A 24,980-nucleotide genomic window follows, 5' to 3' on the forward strand; every position below is an offset into this window, starting at 1 on the left:
TGTAACTGCAGGGAACTGTGTTTGGTAGAGGATGAAAACAATTTTTCTAGGTCATTCGTAACATATGATTTAATCAATTAAATTGCACATTGAAAAACTCATACTGGACTTTAGTGAAATCTGATATTTTATCATTAACTGGGTTATCAGTCTTAGAAAGTTTTACATAATATCCAAACACAACAAACTATGTCACTCCAGGTTCAGTAGCAGTGAAACTTATGCATCTAAGTTGAAACATCTTAATGTTTTACATTCCACAGATCTTCGATTGTTCATGTAATTATATCCCCAAAAACATGCCCAACATGCCCCTTAAAGGAACAGTTTGATAATGAGTTCCTGCTTTCAGTTTTAAGCTAAGTTAAGCTAACTGTCTCCTGGCTCTAGCTTCATATTTAGCAGACAGATATGTGAGTGGTATTAATCATCTTAAGTCTTGTCTTAAGTCTTGACAAGAAAGGAGGTTTGTGTATTTCCCAAAATGATACTAAATGTTTCAATGCAAAAACACAAGAAAAGATTAAATATTAGCAATTACATAAAATGACATGGCCCTTATAACAGCAGCACATTCCTTCGACATGAGTGAAAGGAGATCATAAAATTATGTGCAGACCAATCCTCTGGTGATGTAGTAGACAATGCTGATAGACTACCGGGCTGATCTTGTTGGCAGATGCTGCTTTTTTACACAACCTCTTATCAAAAAAACACATCTTAACTCAAGCACAAAGGCAACAGGCTGAATATTGTGTGTATTAGGCAGAGGTCTGATTTGTCTGTTGTACCACACTAAAGATTGCAGATATATATGCAGCATGGCCTCTTATCATTGCTGGTGTCCCACTCTCCTGGCTAGTCCGACATCTCATTTGTCCAGCAAATTAGATGTAAAAATGAGAAATTACTGTCCCTGCAGGGATTGTTGTCTCTCTTTGTAATGGGTTTCACAACAGTACAGTACAAGAAATGATTCTTATAAAGGGCAGAGGACACTAAGATGGTGGATTGTATCACCTCTCATGCAGGTGAGGTGAGGTGAGGTGGCAACCTCCTTTAGCCTTCAGAAAACCAGCTAAGTTCACTATATACTGTATATTTGTCTAATTCAATGCAGAAACATTGTAGTTTCTGGTTTACACTTTTTTTTCTAACCTGTTTCATTGACCTCTAAACCTTCAGCAACTAAATGAATATTCATTATTTGGCTTTCACTTTTTTTCTAATCATAATTTCATTTTACATAAACTGGGTTCTGTATTTGTTTGTTTTCACTAATTTACATGTTATATTCTTTGCATTCGTGACATTGTGTCATCTAGTAGGTAGTTCAGGCAATATTTGCATCACAGTAGGTTATTTCTGCTGGGTGATTTCTTTAATCAAACATCTTATATCACTCAGATTGATGCTGACAAGACTCAAATGCCACCAGTTTTGTACAGGACTGCTATACCACACTGCAATAAGAGTTTATTTGGGGCTGTGTGCTCTTAAAAGCACTGCTGATAAAGATGAACATGGCTTTCACTATGTGTCCAGGCTAATCTCTATGACCCAAAGAGCAATATGAGGGCAACGTTCACGCCTATATGGGCATGATATGCAAATTAAAGAGTTCTTAGAAGCCTTCAGCTGGACTCTGAAGTGCTGCAGGAACAGCCTCTCAAGAGAGGTTAGTGCCACTGACTCATAGTCATAGTGAAGGCACTGGGCCATCCCCTTTTTCTGCACAGGGACACTGCAGGAAGTTTATCCGTAGTGGAGACATCCACTTACTGTAGAGTTGTACATATGCTGTCAAGAAGGGGGATTTTGCAACTTGCAGATACTTTCATTATAACTGTTTCCTTATTATTTTGATAAAAAATGTATTCTTTGCGATTGAGAATTATAGTATTTATAGCTGAGAAGGCTGTCGGTCACCACAAAGGTTTATATTCTAACACTTATTTCTATTGTAATCCTGTAGATTTCCTCAATAAAGGTCATCCAAAAATGTATGAGGCGTAGTGTTTGAGGAGGTGGCTCCATCAATCACAGGACAGGAGTCCTTTGTGCACCATTTTGTTCCTACTGAGTCTGGAGTTAAGTCTTCCTCCTTACTTTATGGAGTCTCCACAGTGGCTGTGATGCACAGGCTGTGTGGTCCCAAGACAGGACTGAGGAAAGCAGCATGTAGAAGAGGTGGATGTGGGTGGGCAGATCTAAATGTGGTCAAGATGGTCAAACACTGGCTGTGTAGAAGTCTTTGTGTAAAACCTGTTGAAAAGCAGCTTTAACTGATTTGCCCTTTCTTAGTTCCCATCTGCTATACTGTGTGTGTGTGTGTGTGTGTGTGTGTGTGCGTGTGTGTGTGTGTGTGTGCACAGTCTTCATCCCACATATACCACCTCCAAACTGCTATACTTATTGTCCTCTTCTTTACCTCAATGGAAAACACACTGCAGCAGTATTGATCAAATGCTGTTACTGTACATTACAACAGAAATAATATACATAGAGTGATTTAAATACAGCTGCGAATTATAACAATAATAATATACCTATTATTCAGTGCAGATAACCAAACCAAAGGACAAAATAAAACAATAAATACAAAAGCTTGATAAAAAATCAGGTACTGAAACATGAGCAGCAAGTAATTAAAACATGAGCAAATACACTTTTGAACTTGCTGAGAGGGATGAGAAGCCAGATGTTCAGTTTGCCCTTAAGCTCATTTACGATGATGGACTATAATTAAACAAACTAATTTTCCTCACTTCAGTTCACACATGAAGTAACTTTCGACATAACCCATTGATAGACCTGAAGTTATGCGAACTAAACTTTTGAGATAATTTTCAGCTTTTCTGAAGATAGGCTTGGACAATAAAACATTCTCACAGTATAACAGTAGACATCAAGGATTACTTAGGAGACGTCAGAGTCAACACGGATTTGAGGACAGAGGCTCAGGCTGTTGTTGACAGTACTGCCACCTGGCTATCAGCTAGCCTGACCAGCAGTGGCAGCACCACTAGCTGGCATGATAAAGATAAAGTGGATGGGAGCTGACAAGTAGAGCTGGCTGGTCGTATTTGTGCTCTAGTTGCCCACCAGTGCCAATCAGAAGTGAGTCATGCTGCAGCAACTTTCTTTGTGGAGTGTCAGTTTTTGTCAGATTCTGTTGCCCCACAGGCAGAGGGATTGCAGATGTGATGACAAGGGACTCAGCATTTGTCAAAAGATACATGTTGTTTTCAAAAGACTGCTCCTAGTAGTGCAAAGGCTACTTGTTCCTGCAGTACATATTCATCCATCAAAGCTACAATTTCAGGGAAGATGTTTAAAGGCGCAGTAATCAATATTTTTTGAATGAACAATATGTCCAAATACTGTGTGTAATATTAAAGGAGTGGCTCGGAGTGACATTTTCTTTACTCGGCACAGCTCCATTAAAGGTTCATTTAAACAGTTACAAAACATCTACATCCACAGTTCTCGTCTTCTTTATGTAACAAATGTAAAAGAATAGAGAGCGAGACATTGTGGTTTATCAAGCAGCCAACTAACCGTTTGTAGGTTCAATATTTACCAAACTTCAAAAGGTTAAAGGCAGAAATCACAAAACACTTTGCTTCGTTCAGTTCACTTGAAAGATTCATAGTCAGTGACTACGTTGTTCATTCCCTTTTTTCCTAAGCTAAGCAGCTGCATCACAGCTCAAATGTACTACAGTATGTACAGTACAGTAAGTGAACACATCATTGTTCATATGGCCCAACATCCAGCGCTTTTGTTAGTCAAGTCACGTTCAGTTCAGTACAAAACTAGCCCATATAAGTACTGCACATAATAGCTTAGCAGCCTATTATTTACACAGAGTAATTAGATTATGATTGTTTCTGTAGCTTTGACGGTCTTTTAATATGCTTTATGCTTTATGAATCATAGCAGCTCCACTGCTAAAAGCTACTGATTTGTTCAGTGACAATGGTGATTGAGTATAGTCAGTTCAGTTTGAAGATCCATTGATAAAGATTAATTCGTACACACACACCCCATAACAGCTTAGAGACTTCAGTGACAACACACAGCCCTTCAGAAGTCCTGTCCTCAATGTGAGGTTGCAGAGTTTACACTCCTTCCAACTCTGAACAAAATCCAGATGATCCCATGTAGGCTCACCAGCAGCCAAGAAGGCACAACATGTAAATACGACAACTTTGGAGTTACTGGGAGGTACATATGATGTTCCTGGGAAGTATTTCTCCTCTTTGTTAGAGGCTTGCCTCCTCACCTCACCTCCAGTCCCTGCATCAAGCTAACACTTCCTGGACCAGTCTGTCCACTGAACAGAGACAAAATTTATATCAACCCTCCAATCAGCTCCTAAGACACTAAAACAGTAAATAGATGACAATGTTAAAGTAATTCACGAATAAACAGAGCATGAGTGTAATTAACAACTGTAATATAAACTGATTTTTAAACTGTAATCCCTTATATTACTACTTCCTGAAAATAGCATTACTGTAACTTGTTACTAAGTAAGATGTCACTGCCCAACACTGCTGCCCGGCACCACAAGAAAGATAGAAATTAGTGATTAGCTGGTGAACATAGTGGAGCATGTAGCCGCTAAAGAGCCAGATATTAGCCTCAGATGTTGGTGGAAGCCAAAACACAGCCAGAAGAAGAGTGAATATTGAACTTCCATTTATCAAGTGGCCAGAAAAACAACTCAAAATAAATGCTGATGGTGCTCTGTGTTTGTTGGATGTGTAATGAGTAACATATTTGCCATAACAGCTTTATGAGGTGATAATAAGTCAGTGTTGTGTTTATAGCTAAGAGGCCAAAAATCAATTAACACAGGTTTAACCGCTAATGATGTAGTAATTATGATCAGCTTGTTACTGGTCAAAATTAATATGTTAGAATCCTCTCATATTGAGAGGAGTCTAACATTTTAGATATGAGAGGAGTCAATAATTAGACTCCTCTTATATTGAGAGGAGTCTAATTATACAGGATTCGGGGTTTTCTAAAACTTCAGTGAATTCTTATTTACTCATAATAATTCCATAAATGCAACATTAGTTAGAGCAAAATGAAACATAGATTTTAAAGCAACTGGTGATCATTTTTTATTTTTGAAATGAGGTGAGCACTACTTAGACTCCTTATTACCAGGGAGGGATAATCATATGGCTATTGCCAGCACAACAGAGAGCTTGATTCATAATAAAATGGGCAATTTCCCCTAAATCCCCCCTCAGGGTAACTGGTAAACTAAGGAGGGATTTGATGTGAGGGGTATGAGAGCTGTGATGGTGTGTTATCAGCTGAGTAATTTGCTCTTGTATAAACATGAATTACTGTTATCTAAGTGCCCCCTGACAGCCGATTGGCTCCTCATTAGGCCTGTGTGAAATGAGATTAGCAACGAGCCTCTAAATTATGATCCAATCCCAGAACACATAATCTCTCACACATATAACCTCCCTCTGTCTCTTCCCTCTGTCTATTTCTGTCTTCTCTCTTTTTTACCTTGTTGCCTTTTCTGCCTCCCTCGTCCCCCGTGGCTGCTCTTCCCTCATTCTTCACATACTCTCCTTACTTGACCTCTTGCTCTTCTTCCTTCTTCCTTCCTTTCCTTCGCTCGCAGAGTGTAACTGCAGTGGGAGATCAAACGAGTGCGTGTTCGACATGGAGCAGTACCGGAGCACTGGCAGTGGGGGGCGCTGTGTGAGCTGCAGGGACAATACTGATGGGCCCCATTGTGAGCGATGCAAAGAGAACCACTACAGGAGGTCTCCTGAAGAGCCTTGCCTGCCCTGCAACTGCAATATCAATGGTAAACTCCAGATACAAAACCCTTAATTGTTTTGATAATAACTTAAGAATCCAATTATAATCCATGCCAAGTGCTTTGCTCACTTCTTTTGTTTCCTCTGGCATGAGAGCACTGAATCATTGTTAAACTGGAATGCTGTATTGGCACAATGAGGTACCATAAGCAAGATTTGGCTACAGATGAAAAGGATTTATAGGATTAATTGTTGCAAATTTTATGGCCAAATGTTTTTAAATCATTAATAACACCACATTAATATTTACTAATTCATCTACTACTCAACTGCCAAACCTTGCCTAAGAGAAGAATCTTTTCCGATTCATAATTTATACAATCTTGTTCATCTCATGTCTTGCACATCTCATCACATTTATTCTTCGCCTTATTTTCCCAAATGACCATTAAAGAAATCCATTACTTTTTCTCAGCCCTGCTGTTGTAAATTTACCCAGTTGAACAGTATCAATGAAGAGAAGAGCATTGAGTATCAGTGCTCATTGAATGCAGTCTCATTTTAGGGACATAAATGTTTGGGCTCCTGATTATACCATCATCAAGGTAAAGAGAGAGAACCAGAGAGAGAGAAATGAACAAATACATCAGCTATCTTTTCCTGTACATTTCCTAAATGGTGTAAGGTGATTGCGCAGAGCTGTTGGAGTCCATTATATTGATCAAAGGTTATAGCAGATTCCATCAGGCTTCTTTTTTTTTTTCTCATGTCCACAATGCCACAGCTGGTCTTTTTTCTCCATTAACTAAATATAAAGTATGTCAGCTGCAGTGTGGTTGGAAGTTTATATCCTTCTCTTCTAAGCTCATCTCAGGGGGTTTATGAACAGGAATTCAATAAGAGGTGTTCCGTTATCCCCGTCATAACATATTATTAATGGTATATTGATCTATTTCATGTAATTTTTCAATAACTTTATGGATTCTGAGATTCTGAGTTTTCTTGACAATACTCTTCCCTCTTTCCCTATTATGCTTCTCTCTGTGTACCTTTTACATTCTCTTTTCTTTTTCTTCTCGCACTATCCATCTGCTGTCCCTCCCAGGTTCAGTGAGTCTACAGTGCGATGAAGAAGGAAGGTGCGCTTGTCGAGCCAGTGTGACAGGGGAGAAGTGCAACACATGTCGGACTGGCTTTCATTCACTTGGCCCTGGTGGCTGCAGGTGAGCAACGGGCATAGTCATAAACACAGATGCCTGAACATTTTGACACACAAAACACACAGAAAGAAAGAAAATGTGGAGAAGATATTTCAAATGGAGCTAAAGTGGTGGCAAAAACAAGAGCAAAAGGGTTTGGGTTTCCTAACCTAGAGAAATAAACAGATAAAGGATGATACTAGGCCACCTAAAACAGACACAGGCTTTGTTTAATGAGTCTTACCTGTTTCGCAGTTATGCCATCCAACCTCCCTAAGTGAGAATTCATCAAACTACAAAGCAGCCATAAACAAGATGGTTCTCATTTCTCTATATGACACCACTGTGAATTAGTGACCTTCTTATCAGCAAGTACCAGAATGTGCCAAATAGCAGTATCAAACTGCTAACAACGGTTCTAACAAGCAAGGCAATACAGAGCTCTGAAATAGACCTCATGAAACATGAACTAGGGGAAAAATCAACCTTTCAGTTTAATCAACATTTCAACAAACATTTCAATCAAAGTCAGAACAGGGCATCAAAAAATATAAGTCACTCATTTCTGCCTCTTTTGGTCATTATACATATATGTTTTCTTAATTGTTGTCTTCACTGAGAAGACAGTAAGATGGTGTTGATGTTTATCACAATCAGATCAATCAACATGGTTCCATACTGCAAAGAAAATCATTTGTATTTCATGAAGCAAATTTCATATTACAGTATTCTGGTTAGCTGTCAGTTACAAAAATTTACATGGATTACATTTTATTTCAAATGCAATCAACAGGTGAATTACAACCCAATCTAACGTAATTATGTATAGTGAATCTTCTCTAATCAATGTGTTACATAAACATCGAATCAAATTAGATGTAATGTGAGAGGGATTGCTCGTAGCTACGAATTCAGAGAGAATTATCACCCGACTCTGCAGTTCCTCTCATCTCTATGGAACATTTTAGCACATTTTAGCTCATCGTTGTGGTTTTACGGCCCACAACTTTGCTGTTTTAGTTCACGCTCACCACTCTCAGTGTCATTTTTAGCTGCAGCAGACAGGTGTTTTCAGCTGTTTTCAGCTGCCTGCTGCTGGCGTCAAGGCCAAAATTGTTTGCAACACAAACTGTTTTCGCTTCAGACCACATTTTTCTATACTTCATACAGTTTTACCTAAACTTTAAGCATATTTGCTTAATAGTTTGATTTAACAAGTTCCGTCATCCTCCTATGAATGATTAAGTGCATTAAAAAAACTGTTCCCTCATCTGAAACAGAGCTGCTGCAGTTTATGTTCAGATTACAATTCCTGCAAACTGTTACCATGAATTCCCTCCTGCTGCACATGGTCAGTGTTTTGGTTGGTAAGCCAGCCATCCTGACCAACAGGAGAGAAAGACCTGGTGTTTGAAGATCCCTTAGAACCAAGCCAGGGACCATACAGCCTCCTCCATCTGTTACCATAGTGACCAGATCCAGCCTCCCTCCCTTCAGAAACTTCAGAGATCAGTTTTAGCTGTAGCCAGCCCCAAGGAGAAAATTAGCCTCAATAACTTTCCTCCAACGATAGATGAATGTATGTTCTACATTAAGAAAGATTAGTGTAGTTATATTTTGTCCGGCGTAGCATTGCCCCGTGTTAATTTGGATTCACTGACCCAAACCTCCATAATCTGTATTTATTGTCACCAACTATTTATTAGCAGGCTATTTATAGATTGCTAATAATTCAATTTATTCATGGTTTACTAATTCCAGTGTTTCACTTCATTAATGGCATTGTATTATTTAGTGTACAGTTTATCAATGCTCCCATTTATCTAAAGAGATGTTCGGTTTTCTTTCTTGCAGAGATAAAATACTTAGTAATTGGAAAAAGATCAAAATCTTCAGATTAATGACTAATTACAATTGTTTTTTTATTAATTGAGGTGATGCCCTGAACAAGTACAAAGTTAACACACTGATTGAAATATTGCTTTTTCCATATTTGCACTTAGCTCCTGTAAGCTACAAGAATCAGTGCAGCAGCTCAAATTGATTTTAAGATAGCCAGAGATGCTTTCATTCCTAAGATGTGAGACTGATTTACCTGAGGTTTTTCACAGTCACAGACTCAGTCTGGTTATTTGTCTGCGTCCTTTGTTGTAGCGTGAAGATGCACTGACCCGCTGCATACATTTTGATGATGAAAAGCACATTCCAACTTCCTGTGACCTGAGAGCTCTCTTCTAAGTATATGTGCATATGAGTCTGCATGTAAATGTATATGAGGGTGTATATGTGTGTGTGTGTGTGTGTGTGTGTGTGTGTTGTAGTATTTATATTCATAAGAAGTCTATCCTAGCTCTCCCTGACCCCCTCTACCTGCAGAAGGAATGCTAAATTGTGATGGTGTTGAATGGCATATCAATGACTTTTTGGTGTTAATATTATTTCTACCACCACTTCTGTGGATCCTATGACAACAGATACTGGAATAACAGAGAAATAGGCATTCAGTCTTAGCTTTGATAAACAATGTAGATGAATGCTTTTTATGTTTATTATTGTTACTTTAAAGCTGCTGTAATCATTACTTTTGTAGGAACCATGGATCAAATGACTACATGTAATATGAACAGAGTCACTCATGGTGACAAACCCACAGAGACTTATCAACCAACTCTGCAGATCCCATCAGCTCTATAGGCATTTAAGCATCTGTCTTCTATTTCTTAAATTTTATTTTATGGCCCACAACTTTACTGTCATAATGAATCAATCACTCAAACTTTATTTTTATATCGCATTTCATGGAAAATTGTAATACGAGGTGCTTAACTATACAATGAAAATACAACAATACAATGAAAATTCAACAAAACAGTGAAAATAAACAGTAATATAAGGAAATGATAATATAGGAAATAATAGACATGGTAGAACAGAGAGACCAGTATAATACAGTAGAAGAGGGTAGATTAAAATTGAATGGATTAAGAGAATGTTAAGCTAAAAAGATATGTCTTAAGATTTCTGTTAAAGGTGTTAACAGATTGAGATGCCCTCAGCTCCTCTGGCAGGCTGTTCCAGAGGCAGGGACCTCAGACATTAAATGTTCTTTGTCCTCACCCAGGGAACAACTAAAAGGCCAGCACCAGAGGACCTGAGTGATTTAGAGGCAGCATAAATTAAAAGCATGTCTGACAACTATTCAGGCGCTAGTCCATTAAGTGATTTGAACACCAATAAAAGGATCTTAAAGTCAATTCTAAAACTGACAGGCAGCCGGTGAAAGAACTTTAGGACAGGTGAGAGGTGTGCTCTCCTTCTGGTGGTTCATGGTCAGTACATATGCTACTGCATTCTGAATGATCTGTAGCTGATTTATAGCTTTCTTATGTAGACCAGGAAGGAGAGTATTGCCGTAATCAAGCCTGCTAGTGGAAAAAAAAGCATACATAAGTCTCTCAGCATCTGCCTTATTCTTTAAGTATCTGAGAGACACAGTTGCACTTCAGCAATATTTCGATGGGAGATTCAAAATTCAAATCAGGGTATAGAAGCACAAAAGATTATTTGCCAGGGGCTTGACGTTTTGTGCCAGGGATATTAAGTTAGTGCACAGTATCTCTCTCAGGACCTTTGTTCTAATAATTAAAACCTCAGTCTTATCTTTGTGCAATTGCAAGAAATTATATGACATCCACAAGTTGATATGGTCAATGCATTGCACCAGTTTATCAATAGGGCTGATGTCAATGAGTGATAAAGAGATGTACAGTTGTGTATCATTGGCATAGCTATGAAAATTAATCTTGTGTTTTCTGATGATATTTCCCAGTGGCAGCATATAGGGACTGAAGAACACAGGTCCCAGAATGGAGCCCTGAAGCACCCCACATGTTATGCTAGTATTAGCCAAGGAGTGGTCACAAAAGGAGACAAAATAGTCTCTGCCGCACAGAAAAGTCCTAAACCAGTCTAAAACTGAGCCAGAGAGGCCAACACACTTCTGTAGTCTGTTAATAAGGATGTCTTGATCGACTGTATCAAAAGCAGCTCTTTTGAGTTTCTTGTCATTCATGTTTGTTCTCAGGCTATTTACAACTTTAACTAGTGTTGTCTCGGTGCTATGGTGAGGATGAAAGTCAGACTGAAACTTCTCAAATATGCAGTTAAAATTTAGGTAATCATTTATCTGTTTTAAGACTAATTTCTCAAGAATTTCACTTAAAAAAGAAAATTTTGACATTTGGCCTGAAATTGTTTAGTGCTAAAGGATCCAGGTTACTTTTCATTAGGAGAGGTTTCACAATAGCAGTTTTCAGTACCAGGGGGAAAATACCAGTCAGCAGTGAGTGATTTACAATCGCTAGCAGTTCAACTAAACAGAGTCTTTAAAAAGATGGTGGGGATAGGGTCAAGTGAGCAGGTGGAGGGTTTTAGTTGCATTATTTAGTTCCTGAGCATTTCTTTATCAACAGTAGCAAAATCATTCATAGCAGTCTTAAGCAGAGAGAAGGTGTCCAAAGACAGGGGCTCACACACATTATGTATAATATGGTTTAGATCCAACTTGATTTTTGTTATCTTGTTTCTGAAAAATGCTGCAAAATCTTCACATTTTGATGTTAAGGTGATGAAAGAGTGGCTTTTTTTAGCTGGATTTATGAGGCTGTCAATAATTTAGAAAAAAAATTCTGGGATTATTATGATTTTTGGAAGCTTGTCTTGCATTTCTAATTACTTTGTTGAAGATAGTGAGGTGTTCTTTTAAAATGTCATAATGGACTTACAGCTTAGTTTTTCTCCATTGACATTCAGCTTTCTACAGTTTTTCTTTAAGTTAATAATATCCCCAGTTCTCTATGGTGGTTTCTGTTTAGATTTAATCTTCTTAAGTTTGGCTGGTGCTTTGGCTTCGATGGTAGTCTTCAGTTTATTATAAAAATTGTTGATTAAATCATCCCAAGAGGAAGGGAGGATCTGTGGGGGTATGTTATTAATATTATTTATGAAATTTTCAGCAATTTCAGAGGTAAGATGACGTTTCCTAACAACCCGCTTAGCAACAAAGCTAGGCGATGATAACAATGCAGAGAAAAAAAATGCATTGGTGGTTTGAGATTGCCATGTCAATTACAGTGGATGTATCAATCCTTAGACCATGAGTAATAATTAGATCCAACGTGTGACCATGGTTGTGAGTCGGTGTTGAATAAAATCCATAAAGCTCAATGCATTTTAGAACTCAACAGCTTTAGAGTCGGCTGCATTGTCCACATGTATATTAATATCACCTTATTGTTATCATAATTGGTACTGACGGTGAAGTCATCTAAAAAGATAGGACACTGTTTGGGGGGTCTATATATTGTTATAACAAACACAGGGGGTTGGGATTAGCATAGCATGATGTTCAAAGGAACAAAATCACCAGTAGGGATATTTCTACAGTTTAGGGCATCAGCAAATGTAACGGCAGTCCCACTGCCTTTTTTACCATGCTCAAGAATGCTCAAAACCGTAGCATGGAGAGGACATATCAATAAGAACATCAGGTCTGTTGCTATTTAACCGGGTTTCTGTTTAATACAATAGTTTTAAGTTTATCTTCAGATATGAGTTTGTTAATAACAAATGTCTTATTGCTTAGTGATCAAACATTGAGAAGTGCCATATCCATTTTTTCCCATTCAGTTTTTCTGTCAGAGTACTTGGAGATACACCACAAGTAGTACAGTTTAACTGATGGTTAGTGGATCTCATATGTTGCCTGTTGCAAATGTTAACTGGGATGCAATTAAACTGAAAACAGTGCTTAGGGAGTAGGCTATTTGTTTTGTAGTGCCTTGTAGTGGCCATGACAGACTGTAGTAACCACACAAGGTAACTGATTTAATTGACTTTGTTCTATTGACATGGGTGATGTGATTACCTTGTGGGAGCATGGACTTTCTCAGTCAACTATGACAGTGTGTAGGATGGCAATGTCCATGTTTGCAGAGAGAAAGTGTGCACTAGTGCAGTTGGGATGAAGTCCATCTCTCTTATAGTATTCACTATGGTTCCACAAGAGGTTGAAATTGTCAATGAGGTGGATTCCAAGGATTGTGCACTCTCCCTTGAGCCAATTGTAGAGAGAGAGAAGCCTGGTGAAGAGGCTGTAGCTAAGTCCAAGAGTTGGAATTGGACCAGAGATCAGGATCCTTTTACCTGTGGACAGGAGTGTAGCCAGATGTCAGAAATCTTCCTGAAATCCTCCTCAAGCCGCTGTTTCCTAGTCATTTGACCCAACATGCACAATGATCCTGGTGCACTCTTGTTGTTGTTGTGTCTGCCTCTGTGGCAGAGGGAGTAGAACAGTGCAAGTTCTTTGGTTTAGCCCCCAAGCTGGGCCAAAGATCTTTCAGGGGGACTGGTGGAGCTTTCACTATTTCTGGCTCTCCGATGGTGGTAGTGCCAAGCCAGGGGAGTGTGATGTAGCCAAGAGCCAGCTTGGATGTTGCTAAGTCAACCATTGAGTCAATGTGCTGCAGATCTGGTGACTAAGGTGGAGGCTCTAGAGGTGAGTGGAGGCATGATGCTGGAGAAGGAGATGAACACAATAAGTAGTAACAATGTTAACAATGTTGCATGGTGCAGAGTAGGGTTGTTGGCGGGCCAGCAAGCTAGTAGACTAACATTAGGTGTTTGGCTAGCAAACTGGTGGACTGGTATGGCCAGTAGGCTAGCTGGCTAGCCGTAGCAGGCTCTCATGAGGAAACGACAATGTGGTAACACAGGGAAGTCACCAATGAAGATCAGCTGAACAATATCAAATTTCAGTAATCTGAAACATCAAGTAAATCACACACAATCAGTAGTCAGTAAATCCGTAAATGGTAGTCAAAAGCCAGAGAAATCGAGAGAAGAGATGCGGCCACAGCAGAGTTATGGGAGACCATTCTCAACAACACACATAGCACAGTCACAGCACTTTCATCACTCTGATAAACCCACTGTACGCTACCTTCCCAGCACCAAACAACAGGTTCTCAAAGTCATCAACAAGCTGCTGAATCTAGTGGAGCATAAGCAGCTGCAGGACTCAATGGTGAGTTTTTCTAAGTAGTTGGCGGAGACCAAACTAAAGCTTAAAGGAATATTAGACTTACATGTGTGAGGTGGCCAAAAACGCAACTCCATAAATGTTAATGTTGCTCCATATCTGCCCGATGTGTAAATAGGCAACTGTTTGCTAACATGTTCACTATATTAACTTAAAAGGTGATAATGTGTCAGTGTTGCATTTACAGCTTTTGTCTGCTGCCCCCAAGCGCACAAAAAAAAAATCACTTAATCACTTATATGTAACCTTTGTAAGTCATCTCCTTTTCTGAATATCTGTCAATTAATATGTGGCAATAACACATTTACAAACCAAAAATGTACATAAAAAAATGTAATATCAGAGATAACTGGATTATTCTCACACATATAGCCAAAATCCTATCAGCACATACACATACATGAACACACACACACACTGCTTTCTCTCATTCATGCAGCAAAATCAGGCTGTTGAGTTGAGGTGTGAATTACTCAGACCACTGGAGCAGAAACAAGTAGTAGTTGCCTTGGGATAATTGAATTATTGGTAATAGCACCTCATTAAAAAAATAGATTCTGTGTTACAGTTTCAAACAAAAGTAATCAATCAATGACGGTGATCAAACAAATTTTGACATGATCCAAGTCACTGCTGACCCATACACCTACTCACTTGCTTTTATCAAGGTTGTTTACACCGACTTTTAAATTTTTATGACGGATTGTGCACTAAATCAAGCATCTTAGAGTTGATGATTTGCATAAACCCTTGTTGTACTTTTTGAATGAGTGAAGTGATGACAAAAACCCATTGACCCAGGTTCAAGCCCCAGATTAAGTATCCATGTTGCTGAAGTGTCCTTGAGCACAACACCCCACTGATTCAAGAGTTGCTGTACTGTAGCTGACCATCTGTGATCCTTGGGGCCGGTGGGGGGGCGGAGGGGGGGTATCTTTATGGAGATCAGTGAAGCTAAACAACCTTTGTCTTCTTTCTCAGCTACACGCTTTCTCCCACATAAACATGTTAGCTGAGTGCAGCGGATTTAAACCTTTTATCTTCATCTCGCTTGTTGCCTGTAGGACATGCGAGTGTAATCCCAGCGGGAGTGTGGACGACTGCTCTCCTCTGGATGGACGCTGTCACTGTAAGCCAAATGTGGAGGGACAGAGCTGTGGCAGGTGAGGCTTGTTGCTTACGTCACGCATGTACGCACATGACCTGTGGTTACCAAGGCAACTGTTTTTGTAGTCTCTGGCACAATAGAACAACCAAAGCCATTACTGACAGTTCATCACTTCATGCACAGAATATAGTATGTTGGCAAGGTCTGCTCTTTATTCATTTTAAGTCTTATGTTTTAGAATAAAACATTTACATCACCACTCCTAGATTCAACAGCACTGTAAAATATTCAGACAGGTCAGCACATCCTACAGTTGTGGCAGAATACTAAAAAACGAGTTATTTAAAAAAAAAAAAACGCTATAAGTTTTGGGACTATCCATCATTTTGATGACCAGGACAGTGAACATGACTGTTACAATATGCCAATAACCAAGTCTCTGCTTCTCCCTGTCTGTTGCTATCTTGTTCCTCTGGGATACAGGATCAAACAGATAAACTCACTGTGACATTAGCAAAACACACAGCCCCAGGTCTGAAACTATTGAATTATTCTGTGCTCCCTGTTTGTTGACTTTTTTGCTGATTTCACAGCTCGTTGAGCAGGCCCCTCTCCTGTGTAATGTGACTAGTGTAGTGGCTGATTTTTAGCGGTGTTCCTGTCCCACCCATATGCCAGCTACTGTCTGTAGGTCAGAGCTCAGGGTCCTTGAAGCTGAGCATCATTTGGTCACTTCTACCTTAGCTCTGCAGTCTGCAGCATTCAGCACCCCTGAGTGTTGCACTGAGAACAACTTAAAGAGATTAGTAAGGATAACACTGCAGCAAGGATGTGGTAAATAGCTGCAATGAGGTATGTGTGCTGGATCTGCATGTTGATAACTTTTTATGCTTGTTTGTGTGTGTGTGTGTGTGTGTATCCACAGATGCAAGCCAGGCTTTTTCAACTTACAACAAGTAAACCCAGCAGGCTGCCAACCATGTTTCTGCTTTGGCCACTCTCTGGCCTGCTCCTCGTCCAATCACTATGCTGCTGTCAACATCACTTCTAATTTCATTGAAGGTATTGTTTCAGGCTCATCAGCCATCAGTGAGGTTCCCTTATTCTTGTGGGATGTGATTCATCAAGCTAAAATGAACAAGGTCAACAACTTTGTTTGCTTTTTTACCTTCTTGCTGAGTTGAAAAGATTGATATCATTTTCTGGTCTAAATATGTTAAATATGATGCTAAAGCCAGCAGGTTATCAGCCTAGCGTAGCATTAAGACTGGAAGCAGGTGGAAACAGCTAGCCTGGTTCAGTCCAACTGTAAAACAGCTTACCAGAACCTCTAAAGCTCACAAATTAACATATTTCATAGCTTGTACAAAACCTGGTCTTTTCTTTGGACAGAGCCAGGCAAGGTGCTTCCAGTCTTTATGCTAAGCTAGCTTCATGTTCACTGATATGGAAGTCATACTGATTTTCTCATCTAACTCTCAGAAAGAGAACATACATTCAAAAATGTTGAACTATTGTACTCCTTTAATTACCATGTGTATTAGTTTATTTGTGAGTGTGTGCAGACCTGCACATGATATTTGTTAGTATATTTCTTTTTATATGTTAACTTCATCAGGTATGTTGTTTTTATTCACATTTTAGGGCACATTTTTAACATGTGGCCAAGGACAACTGATGAAAATTAGCCTCCTATGTTAACATTTGCAGCTCTTTTTCTGTTGACAAGCATTGATACTTGTCCCCTGGTCTTTGGGAATATCAAACAGTGTCATCAAGCTCTGGTCTGATTGGTTCAGTCTGAGAGTAGATTAACTCTCAATCATGCAGATCACAACCACCTGAACGATAAATGTGTTTGTGTCTGTATATTGCTTGTTTTGCTTTGTAATGCTTATTTAGCAATGCCTGATGAAGATCTCTGTTATATTAAAACGTTGCTCTATTAAAATAAATTAGCTGGGAGCTTTCAGTGCAGTGTGTGGATCTTTTGTCTTGACTTTTATCCTGAGCATTGTTCTTGACAAATGAAAAAATCATACAAAAAAATCAATCACAGATAAAGTAAAACCAGTAAAAGAATAATCTGGACACATTCTCTGTGAACTCAAAAAGTTTAAACTCTTTGTAAGCTCTTGTACTCACCATATTTATCCTGATCTGCTATGATACAGAGGAGATTAGCTGCGACAAGTGTTTTGAAATGTCTTCTTTTACCTCCAGATCAGGATGGCTGGGTGGGAGAGTTCTCTTTTGGGCAGGAGTACCCCCTGCTGTGGAAGGAAGGAGAAGTCTACCTGCTGCCTCTCTCAGAGGAAGATATCGGCTTCTACAAAGCCCCTGGTGAGTCAGAAAGGAAAATAATAGAGATTTCAGATCATCAATGACGACAAATCGTTACCCCAATTTGGGTCGATGGCTTACAGTCCCCAAGAAGATGTTTTAGTATTGTTGACAGTTATGTTATTAGATAATAAACCCTCAGTTCTTACTGTTATTGTAAATATGTGTTAGTAGAGCATCTGTAATACCCATAGCTTGTTCTTGTTGTTCCTTAGTGAGATTAATCAGGGTCTTTGGCAGTGGGTCATACGGCGGATATTCTGACACCATTTCCTCCAATCCCTTATCAGAGCCATTAGAAGATAGGGGAATAAGCTGGCCCAGCTACAGGACTTAGGGCCCATTTCTATCAGCCGCCCCAGCAGCAAAGGCCTGATGGAATTGGATGTCTTGGCCATGCTGGAGAAGGAACAAAGTGAAAATTGGCTTGGTTTCTTTTTGTCTCCACTAAGTCGGTTCTAGGCATCAACTCATAGCCCCTCCAGCCACCATGCAGTCCGCAGCCAGAAGCAAAACAGGAGCAATCCCATTAACTCGGCATCCTGGAGGTTTAATTCCCAAAATGTGTGATCACAGAGAACGTCTCCATTTGGAGGCATCTTTTTTTAGAAAGATGAAATGCTTGCAGCTGAAAGAGGATGTGACAAAGCCTGGTGGTCAGGCATAATTTGTAGAACGTCACAATGAATGCGTCGATAAGTCGTGGATGTGCAAGTTTGACTGTTTGTGTCTGTGTGTGTATACACATGACATGAGCATAAGTCCATAATGAGTGTTTGCATGCTCTACAGTACAATATATATATATAGCATATGTCTATGTGTGTAATTATAAATGTACATAGTTAATCATGTTTTTTAAAGTTGCCTTCTTCTTCCCACTATCTATAGTGACGTCTCTATAGGCCACCACATACAGATTAGTGGCTCAAGTGGCCGAGAGCAGCTTTGTGACAGCCTGCTTATCTACTTTGCACAGTGCTTGTTCATGTTGTTTCCTCTATATAATAAATGCACAAAACTATTGCCTTGCCATCCCCATTAATGATCTAATTTTCTCTTGCCTTTTTTCGTAGTGGTGCATGTGTACAGTTACTTTAAAGATTAGACCAGAGCGGCATCGGCTTTGGAAGCAGACTCAGCTCTGGAATTCTCTCTCTCACGCCACCGTCTCTCCTCTTTTTACTTTTAATTTGTATTTGGTGCTGAAATCCCTCCAGTGTGTTCTACACCAAAGTAAGAGATAATTCTGACTGACAACTGAACGCCGAACATCATACAATTTCTGTGATTTTCATGTCACCGCAGTTTGTCTTGAGCTTTGCCTGTCACATAAGGGACAGGATTCAATCATCGGCTTTTTTAAAAAATTGAATTGGTAGAGAGAGGAGTGTTCAGGGATCTGCGTGCTTCACCCAGCTCCAGAAATATAAACCGATGCAGGACAAGAGGACAAGATGTCACACAAGTTCTTTCAATAGTGTCTGACAAGGAGTTGTTGAACCAGACAGGGAGAGCTGCAGATAGCATGAAAGAAAAAGAGAGAGACAGAATTTCAGTTGAGCTTCCTGAATTCCCCTTGACAACGTAATGGTCAGGCCTTCACTCTTTCCCCCCTTTTCAACTCTCAGTCATTCGACACCTCTATTATTGAATGACCGACCCAGTCATAACATCAGAATTGTTCCTTCCTTTTCACTACACGAAAAATGTTTCATTCCTGTAAACATCTAAAATTGCCCTCTCCCCTATTTTCCCCCCATTACTGGTGTGTCAAGTGTCCAAGTAATATACATGTTGGTATGTGTGAATGTGTATGCGTGTGTGCGCTTGGGGACACGGTCATCTCTCTGAAGCATGTGCATTGCCACTTGTCCTCCTCCTGATCCTGGACATCTGCTTGACAGTTGACACAGGCGGAGTTCAAGTCCCCGTGGTGACTCAACATACTGAAGACTTGAGCGCAGCTGCCAGGATCTATCACAGACAAACATGAAGTACTTCCTTAAACAGTTGCTTTGACCTGCCTCCAAGAGCCATGGACACCACTTGAATCTGCTGGACAGTAACTGTGGCTCTCTCGGCTGAGCAGTGTTTCATGCTGAAGGGGGCATCATCGAACATTAGTCCTTACAGCCATCTGTTTGAGAAGCTTGCAGTGTTGATAGTTTTCATATGTGCAGTACAGGCCAACCTGCTAAGCCTGAAGCAGCAGGGAAAGTCAAAGAAAGGTGTATAGAAAGGAGGAAAGAAGGAAATAAAGATTTCGATGAAAACCCCTCTAGTAGAAGGCAAGGAAGCAGCGTATGGCTGCTCTTGTGTTCAGTTGAGGAGTGAAAGAGAGACTAAGAGGAGTAAAGATACACAAGAGCAGCTTCAGGCTACCTGTCACTCTGATTCAAGAGCCTCAAACAACATGAGCGCTACCTGCACCACTGCGTGCAATGAAGTCAGGTGGCCTTAACAAAACAGAAAGGAGATGTAGCAAAGGGTAAAGAGAAAATTGAGTGGAGAGATAGAAAGATGGATGAAGAAAGCGGGGAGAGAATATAAACAGGAAATTAAGAGTACAGAGAAAGATAAGCAGATGAAAGGTGAAGGAGCGTTTAAGTGCAGCTCGAGTGGGAGAGTAAAGGGTTCATAATACTTCGAATGAACTTGGTTGTACATGTGTTGTCTAACCACATGTAAAAGCAGCAGCGGTTCTACCAACTCCGAATGGCAATGCTCAAAGGGCTGGCAAAAAGCCTACTGTTTTAGCCTCGTCCTAACCTCCCTGATTTCTCTCCAAGAGCTCTGTGTTTTTTATGTGTGTTGTTTCAGCGCTATGATTCATATAAATGGGGAGATATGGACGCTCACTCATTCATTCATGGTGTTACACTTGTATGTAAATTCCTAGTAGATTGCCTTCCATGGTTATAAAATATTTCCTTTTAATATTCTAAACCCTTGTGCAGTGTTTTGGTGTCTGATAAGCTGTATGCGTCACTCAAATTTGACTTTTTAAACTTTTTCACATGTACCTGTAGAAATACGCCCACACCAAGCCCCTTGTGTTTTTAAAAAAAAAAATTATACAATAATAATTTCGGTCTTAACACCTGCTAATAAAAGACTTCGTCATTGACATTTGACCTCTTAGACGGCTTATGTGTGGGTTGGACATGAACCCTCAGAGCTGAGGCAGTCCTCTGAGCTGATCTTTACTCAAAGGCGACCCTGGGTTCACTCAGCTCCACACTCGACTTTGTCTCTTGGTACTTCCCTGAAGCATACCAGATAGATTTGAGTCTTGAAATAACGCATTTTTGTTTCTATTATATCAAGATTATTATCTAAGACAAATCATCACTATCAGTTTTGTGGGTGTTCTGTGAGGTTGTCCGCATATGTGGTGAATACTTTTTTAACTCTGCCTTTGAATATATGACTAAAACTTTCTTCCTTTCATGTATTCAGGCTTCTGTTCACGTATATTGCACCTGCAGGCGGTGAAGTTTAGTGTTAATCTCGGTGTCCTGACAGTATCGGACTGTTTGAAAGTTTAAAGTTTGTCCATCTAGCCTTTGCCGTCGAACTATCTGCATGCCGGTCGATGCGAGAGCCTCAGTGGGACTTGTGTTTGTGCGAGGCGGCAGTGATTTAATTGAAATGGAGTTGATTTAATTTTGTTGGAGCAAAGTCTAAACCCTCTGATTGATCGTGAGCTCCTCCACCATTCCCCAAACATTATTTGGGCATGTATCACTTGTGATGGCGGCTTTATGTGTTCCTGGCAGAGTGTCAACGGCGGTACAGTCAGTGGACTTCAGATCATTCTGACAGTCTCATAGAAACAAAATAGCAATACAGTGGCACAGACTGAAGCTTTGGTTTCTTTTTTTTTTTTTTGTTAATGTTGGTTTTTGATTCAAATAAATAAATGAATCTGTATTATTGATATTAATATTTGATATTATTTTCTATTAATTATTTAGTTTCTCAATTACCGTACAATGATATCAGCTAGAGAAAAACAACAAATCCTCATATTGGACAAGCTCAAATCAGAGTGTTTGGCAATTGCTCCTAAAGGAATGGTTTGACATTTTGGGAAATGTTGAGACAAAAACCCACGTGTGAAACCGCAGACTTTTGAGGTTTTTAGGGGGAGTATATGCTAAAACTAGTTGTTGAAGACTATCAGGAGTCTCCACAGGTTGTCTGTGCTCCACAAAACCAAAATTGTTATTTTTACAGTTGAGGTTTTTCTAAGGATGAACTAAACAAGACATAGCATATTAATTAATGAGGTTTACAGGTGCTTTTGACAGAGCCAGGCAAGTTGTTTCCAGTCTAAACTAATCTAACTGTCTCGTCTTGAGAGTGATATCAATCTCCTTTTCTAACTCTCAGCAAGAATGCAAATAAGTCTGTTCCCACACATGTTAAACTATTCCTTTAGTAAATGACTTGATGAGTTATTAAAATTGTTGGTTTAGGTGCTACACTGAATGCTACAAAAAAAAAAACATGCAAATCTCAGCATTGTGTGAAGAGATACATTCTCAAATAATCTGTGCAGCTTGCATGCTGTGGTATTTAGAGATGGTTAAACTTTTTCATTTTCTGCTATTTGTCATCAGAGATAAAATAATATAAAATAATGAATATAAACCATGGTAATACACGGACAGTAGATCACACTTACACATTTTTTTTTTCATGGTGATTCATTACTTTAGAGAGGGGCCCACCGCTGGGGCCATCCCTTGATGGTCTATTAGAGTTCTGAGTAATTATGCTTTGGAACCTCTGTCCTTATAGACGGGGGAAGAACACCCAAGAATTACACTGATGCAGATCAGACCCCAGCAGACTAATGATCAGCAAGCTACATCTGAAACAAAACCACTGACAACCATAAGGGAGCACTTTAGGGGAGAATATTAGCTTAGTCACACAGTAGTATTACTGGGCTCATTACCCACCGTTATGCAAGGAATGTGCAGTATGTATTTCCTATTAATCATTTCAAAAGTAATATCTGTTGACTTTTATTTTCTGTGAACATGAGTTTCTTATATTACTCATTATTACAGTGCGTCACTCCTCGAACATAGGTAATTGCCTTTTCTCTCTCCCCCCAAAATAGTGGCTCTGCTGAGGGTGTTCTCATTTACAAACTTAATGCGACAGTGATGATTTGCTGCCAGATGCTATTCTGTTGAGTGGTGCTTGAGTGGTGTATGTCTAAAAGACTGATTGGGATCAAATTTTATAAAAGGGCAAACATTCAGTAGCGAATAAAAGAGGGTGATGATCAATAATGTTGTAGTTTTACAGAAATGATTTCCTCAAAGGTATGAAGCGCAGAAAAGTCAGGAAAAGGTATCAGACAAAAATGTAACTGAATATATGAATAAATAATACAGTAATAAAAAATCAATGAAATAAGAAATATAAAGATTTATACATTTCCTTCACATCCAACCAGTTGATGTATTTTATTATATCATTTATGTCATTTTATTTTTCATCTCATTAGTTTTCCTATTTTTTCTTCTATTTATTCCCTTTTTTCCCTAATCAACATCTACCATTTTCCTCAATGCATTTCTCAATCCCACTGAGTACCAGCCTTACCAGACATTGTATCAACTTTTTTTTTTAAACAATTGCTAAAGAGTTTCAGTCAGCAAGCTAACACTAATAATCTTTTCTACCTAAGAAATAGTGCCTATGCATCTGTAGACAACATGTCGCCATAAGTAAGAAAAAGACTGTTCTCCCAAGAAAAACAACACAATAGGTCATAATGTCAGTCACCCAAAAATGACCTACAGTATTGTTATGTTTGAGTGACAGATGCCATCTAGCAGCCATAGTTATTATGACCCCAAGCAGCAGCGCAGTTCAGATGACGTCTATATATGTCGACAAATTGTCGAGAAGACGAGGGGTGGATGGAGGCATGAACCCAACAGTGGACTTTGCCACATGAGACTGCTGCTGTTCATTTCCTGTTTCCAACCACAAGTGTCACATTTCCAACTGCTAGCTGGGACAGTTATTTTAAAAAACGTAACTACGATCATCCCCTAACCTTAACCCTGTGGCTGTTATTGTATCCATGGCTACAAAGGTCACCTAACTTTAAAAGGTGCTATATAAATAAAGTTATTATTATTATTAACCCACATCACATGTTTCTGTAACCTTAACAAAGTGATCTTTCTCTAAACCTAACCAGACCTTAACCACAGCGTTATCACATCATATAACATATTTTTTTAACAGTGGTTTGTAACAGTTTTAGAAAGCACAGACAAATGATGCTTTACTGCCGATCACTGCTGATACAGATTAGAAAATGCTCCACTCATTCTGGAGTGCACATGGTCAAATGTTTTCTGTTCTTAATATTGGACATTTTTGTGTGTGCGTGTGTGTGTGTGACACGCAGACATTGTTAAGCTCCAGTCACCACATCCTGTTGAGACGTTTATGTGTCTGGTTCTAAATTTACACTGGTATGAGGGTGGCTTGTCGGACTCAAGAGTGAATATCGATCGCCTTTTTTTTTTTCATTTAGACCTCTCACCCTTTGCATATTGCTTGTTTTTCCACTGGTTGAGATGTTTAGATGTGAGAGGGCTCATTGAAGGCATTCCTGCCTAATTAGTTTTTTTCTGGACTGGATAATTCTTTTCTTTCCGGACTGGCTCATTTTTGTTTTATTCCTTGTCATCAATATGTATTGATTCTGAAACTACACTGAGATTTGTGACAGCTCATTTCACTTGAGAAACTGTTTTGTCTTCACTGGCGATGATTGGTGGTTGTTAAGCCGCTCCCCTTGCTCCTGATTGGCTGTAATTATCTATTCCAAAGTCACATTGACATGAATGATGCCTTATTGGGCTTAGAACAGAAAGTGTTATTGATTAGTCATGTAATTGAAGCCTTTCCTCTTTTATCACTGTCTGTTTTTTTTCCATTTCCTACAAGTACTGATCCCACAGTTGAATGCTAAAAATAAATAACACAGCGCTACATTTCATTCTTGTATTCTCACACTAAAATTGAAATGGTTTAAAAGCTAACAATTATGATTGAAGCAGGATGTGTTTCATGTAAACACTGTAAAAAGCTGCAACAGATGTATGAAGCAAATTAAGTGATTGGCAAAGCACATAGCATTATATATTGGACCATAGAATGTATTTAATGATGAATGATGAAAATATGATGAAATATATGAAAAACATTGTTTTTACTTTAAAAGAAAAGAGTAAGAACTAATTCCTTTAACACATCACTTTGTAATAAATTACCAATAGCAGCCAAAAAACTCAACTCAGGGCGTCAAAAAGTTGGGCATTACACAAGTGCTGCGGGTCAAATAAAGACATTAATAATCTGGCCGAGGATGTCACAGCGAGAGTG

General features: G+C 39.2%; 1 protein-coding gene across 1 annotated transcript in view; it reads left to right on the top strand.

Moving 5' to 3' along the window:
- lamc3 (laminin, gamma 3) overlaps nt 1-24,980 on the top strand; it is a 107,352-nt gene that overhangs the window by 40,286 nt on the left and 42,086 nt on the right. The window contains exons 5-9 of the mRNA XM_067574284.1: nt 5,660-5,848; nt 6,907-7,024; nt 15,164-15,262; nt 16,133-16,269; nt 17,431-17,550. Of these exons, the coding sequence (XP_067430385.1) occupies nt 5,660-5,848; nt 6,907-7,024; nt 15,164-15,262; nt 16,133-16,269; nt 17,431-17,550 (663 nt within the window). The remainder of the gene's footprint in view (nt 1-5,659; nt 5,849-6,906; nt 7,025-15,163; nt 15,263-16,132; nt 16,270-17,430; nt 17,551-24,980) is intronic.

Source organism: Thunnus thynnus, chromosome 19 (genome assembly GCF_963924715.1).
Source record: "Thunnus thynnus chromosome 19, fThuThy2.1, whole genome shotgun sequence".
Lineage (NCBI taxonomy): Eukaryota > Metazoa > Chordata > Actinopteri > Scombriformes > Scombridae > Thunnus > Thunnus thynnus.